General features: G+C 47.3%; 1 protein-coding gene across 1 annotated transcript; it reads right to left on the bottom strand.

Annotated features, from left to right (window-relative positions):
* Positions 1-378: 378 nt before the first annotated feature.
* Positions 379-1398, bottom strand: LOC135372449 (uncharacterized). The gene has a single exon (XM_064606055.1). The coding sequence runs from the start codon at positions 1396-1398 to the stop codon at positions 379-381; it is 1020 nt and encodes a 339-aa protein (XP_064462125.1).
* Positions 1399-4238: the final 2840 nt, after the last annotated feature.

Below are 4238 nucleotides of genomic sequence, written 5' to 3' on the forward strand. Positions count from 1 at the left end.
AGAGCAGACAGTAATTACACGTTCGAGACATACTTGAGCGGCAACAGCCTCTAGGTTTGTTACCAGGGGTACGGCCCTTGCAGGTACAGACAGCAGGACAACGACAGCCACACCTCCCGATGCGCGCGCGCACCCTAAACGATCCTTTCTGAACACGGTGTATCTCCGAAAGGGGTTTATGCTTTGTGGGTGTAAATTTGTCTCCTGTAAGCAAAAACAAACCGCCCTATGTTCCTCGAAGAGGTCTTTTATGTCATCGACATTTGCAATAAGACCCCGACAGTTCCAATGCAGGATTGTTTGGCCCATAATGTACGAAAGAAAGAGAAAAAAGATTAAATCTAAGTACCTCGAATCAGAGGACCGTGCTTTCATTTCCTACTTTTTTGGCGCAGTTATTTTCTGTCGAGGGGTTTTCTTCCTGGCCTCTGCCAGTTCCTTGTCAGAGATGTCTGGGAGCGAACCATTCACAGACAAACCCTTGACAGTCTTTTTCTGTGATTGTGAGCTCGTGCTCACCAATGAGCGTTCCGAGCTCGAGTCATCGTCACAATCCATAGAGATTTTCTCCACGGAGGACGATGACAGTTGTGACACCACAGCTTCAGGTGGCGTCACGGATGTAGTTGGTAAGACAGTGGGTGTGATGTCAGTTTGCGTTTTGGTGGATTGTACCTGTGTTTGTGTTGCGCGTGTTATTCTTGGTTTCTCCTTAGCCTTGTCTGCATAAAATGCTGATACCCTTCTTCTTGCCTCAATGTAACTTATATTAAGTGTCACTTTAAGATGTAGAACCTCTTTTTCGGCTTTCCATTTTGGACAAGACCGAGAATAAGAGGGGTGGTTCTCAGAACAATTGACACAATGTTCAGCACGATCACATTCCTTGGTTTCGTGTCCCTCCTGCCCACAACGTGCGCTACAGGGGCGGCCTGTACATGCACCTGCAGCGTGTCCAAAGCGGTTGCACTTAAAGCAACGAAGAGGGTTGGGTATGTAAGGCCTAACGTCGGTTGTTAGGTACCCCACCTTAAGCTTCTCAGGTAGCACCGGTGTGTCAAACGTAAGTATAACGTTCCTAGTGGTGATATATTCGTTGTTTCGTCTGCTTTTTATCTTGCGGACGTCTATAACTTGTTGGTCTTTCAAGTTCACCAGAATATCTTCAGCTGGCACATCGATCAGTTCAGACAGGGAAATGACGCCTCGGCATGTATTCAGTGTCTTATGTAGAGACGCTGAGATCTTGTGCCCCATCATCTCTGTCGCGTTCAGAATTGTTTTGCTATCCCTCTCGGATACACATTTGAGCAGTAAGTCGCCAGACCTCATGCGTTTGGTCCCTGTCACATTTTTTGAAAGTGATGCAACCGCTTTTTCGATGAAAAAGGGCGACATTTTACCGCTTACCGCCCCCGATCAAAGATTTAGAAGAAGATTTTTACCCATGCGGTATTTAGAGCTGGACGATCCAAACTGTCTCCCACACTTCACGTCCATACATGTGGGAAGGTCCCGGAGTTACTGAAAACCCTTCGGCCGGGGTTTGACCAAAACCTCAACCGCCTCCGTTCATGGTTTCTCTCCCTTCACCTTTCATCCCCTCGGCACGGTAGGTAACACCTTGGGACTGGGGGCTGGGGTCCGTGGTGGCGCCACTCACCAAACACCAGCCGAAGCCGGTGCCCCCTGCGGGGGCGAATGAGATGATCGGTTGTTGAGCATCCCATTCGAAACCAACACTGAAATTGCGACAAGCAGTTATTCTCCTCCAGATAGTGCACAAGACGGTTGTTAACAATTAGTTCAAATCGTTCAAATGTCTTTCCAATGCAGCTCGTGAGGGCGATCGGCCTGTAACTACTTGGCGTTGAGGAATCCTTTCCAGGTTTCAGGATTGGGATGATGGTAGCAGTCTTCCAAGCAGATGGCATTGTGCTCCTGGACCAAACTTTGTTAAAGAACTCGAGTAGAGAAATTTTAGACTGTTCTGATAAGTGTTGTAGCATTGGGTAGGTGACCCTCTCTGGTCCTGGGGATGTGACGTTTCGAAATGATAAAGACCTGACAAGCTCCACCATTGTAAAGGGCTGGTTATACAAAAGCTCTTCACCACCATTCATTGGAATTACTCGTTTTTCTGCGTTGGATTTTATTGTTCTGAATTCCCTGGAATAATGTGATGAGCTTGAGACATTTTCAAAGTTCTCCGAGAGCATTGGCCTGTTCTTCTAGGCTGTTATTTGAGTGGCCATTAATACGTAAAAGAGGGATGCAGTAACCGATATGCTGTCCCTTGATCTTTCGGATCCTATCCCAAACAATTTTGGATGGGGTATGACTGGCTAATGATGACACGAAACCGCGCAGAGATGTCCGCTTTGCTTGTTTGCGTGTCCACCTTGCTTTGGCCCTCGCTTTTTTAAAAAGCAGGAGGTTATTTGCGGTTGGATATCTTCGGAATACCCCCCAAGCACGGTTTTGAAGTTTGCGCGTCTCCTCACATTCGGCCGTCCACCAAGGCTTTGGGCGCTTGGGAAGGCGGCCAGAAGACTGTGGAATGCTTTCAGTTGCTGCTTGTATGATAACATTTGTGATGAGGTCGTTAGCATTCTCAATTGCAACATGATTCAATTGGATCAGACTGAGGTCGCACTTCTCACTAAAACAACTCCAGTCAGCGTCCTAGAGTCTCCATCTCGGAGGACGTGTTGTGAGTGTATTAGCTACTGGAAAATATTTCAAGACCACTGGGAAGTGGTCGCTTCCAAAGGGGTTTGCCTCAACTGTCCATTCTACATCCTGGAAAAGTGATGGGCTGCAGAAGGACAGGTCTAAAGCAGAGAAAGTCTGAGTTGGAGTATGTAAATAATTTGGTGATCCTGTGTTTAAGAGGCAAATCATAGATGATGAGAGGACTGCTTCCAGCAGTCAACCTATCCCCTGCAGTCAACCCTCATGCTGCCCCAAAGAGGATTATGGGCATTAAAATCACCCAGAACGAGAAAAGGCTGTGGCAACTGACTATATAAACTTTCTGTATCTATTTGTGTGACAGTTGCTGCCGGTGGCAAGTAAACTGAGCATACTGTCACAACTTTATCAAGACAGATCTGCACAGCCACAGCCTCCAACTCTGTCATTAATTGTACTTGCTTAGGTGGAAAAGATCCTCGTCTGACGATCGCCACGCTGCCAGATGTACGTGCTGCGTCTGTTCGACCTTTTCTGAAGACGTTATGTCTGCGAAGTGGATTCAAAGTGTTCATGTTTAGATAAGTTTCCTGCAGACAGATACATGCCGCATTGTATCGTTCGAAAAGATCATTGACGTCATCCAGATTTGACAGCATTCCACGGCAGTTCCATTGAATGAAACTTCCCATCATAATAAATGAAATAAATATGGGGAGCGCAGTACAAAGAACGATAGAGACATTAAAAACTCTACTGTGCAGCTTGGAACCGAGAATTGCATTTTGGGGGCTTGAACTCTCCGCAGTTGTTGTTTCTGCTGTTCATTTGCTTTCGCGCCCCTGCCTCTACCAGTTGTCCTCTCACGTTTCTCTTTCGCTTGGGAGAAAGTGCTTGGAAGACTCGATGACGACATCTGCGATGCGCAGTCGTCATCATCGACCTCCATGTTTAGTGTGCTTGTCTGGGAGGGATCCTTGGTAACCCCATCCCAAACTGAAAGGGAGCCACCAGCCTCTGAAGAGGTTGTAGCTGCATTATGAGGGCTGGCTTTTAAGCCAACCGAAGCAACCAGAGAGGACACTTGTATGTCTCTCTGATCTGGTTGGGAGTGTGGAGTGGAGGCCCAGGAGTCTTGGTCTCCACGGATACCCTGAGTGGTGCCACTCTCCTACGCACCACCTCAGATAACATTCCTTTTTTTTGAAAGTCCAGCTGTGCTTTCGCTGCCTTATATGTCAGTTTTTGTTCGGTCCTGATTCTGAGTATATCTTTTTCGTCTTTCCAGCGTGGACATGACCTCGAATATGTTGGATGGCCGCCTTGACAATTTACACAGTGAAATCCTTTGCTACATGACTCCGGTGGGTGGTCATTACCGGCACACTTTGGGCAACACGTTGGGCTGTGGCCGAAACGTTGGCATTTAAAGCATCGTCTGGGGTTTGGAATGAATGGTCGTACATGACAGTTAATGTAGCCAGCCTTGATCTCTGACGGGAGTGTGTGGAACTGAAAGGAAAGTATTGCGTGCTTTGTTTGGA

Source organism: Ornithodoros turicata, unplaced genomic scaffold (genome assembly GCF_037126465.1).
Source record: "Ornithodoros turicata isolate Travis unplaced genomic scaffold, ASM3712646v1 Chromosome15, whole genome shotgun sequence".
Lineage (NCBI taxonomy): Eukaryota > Metazoa > Arthropoda > Arachnida > Ixodida > Argasidae > Ornithodoros > Ornithodoros turicata.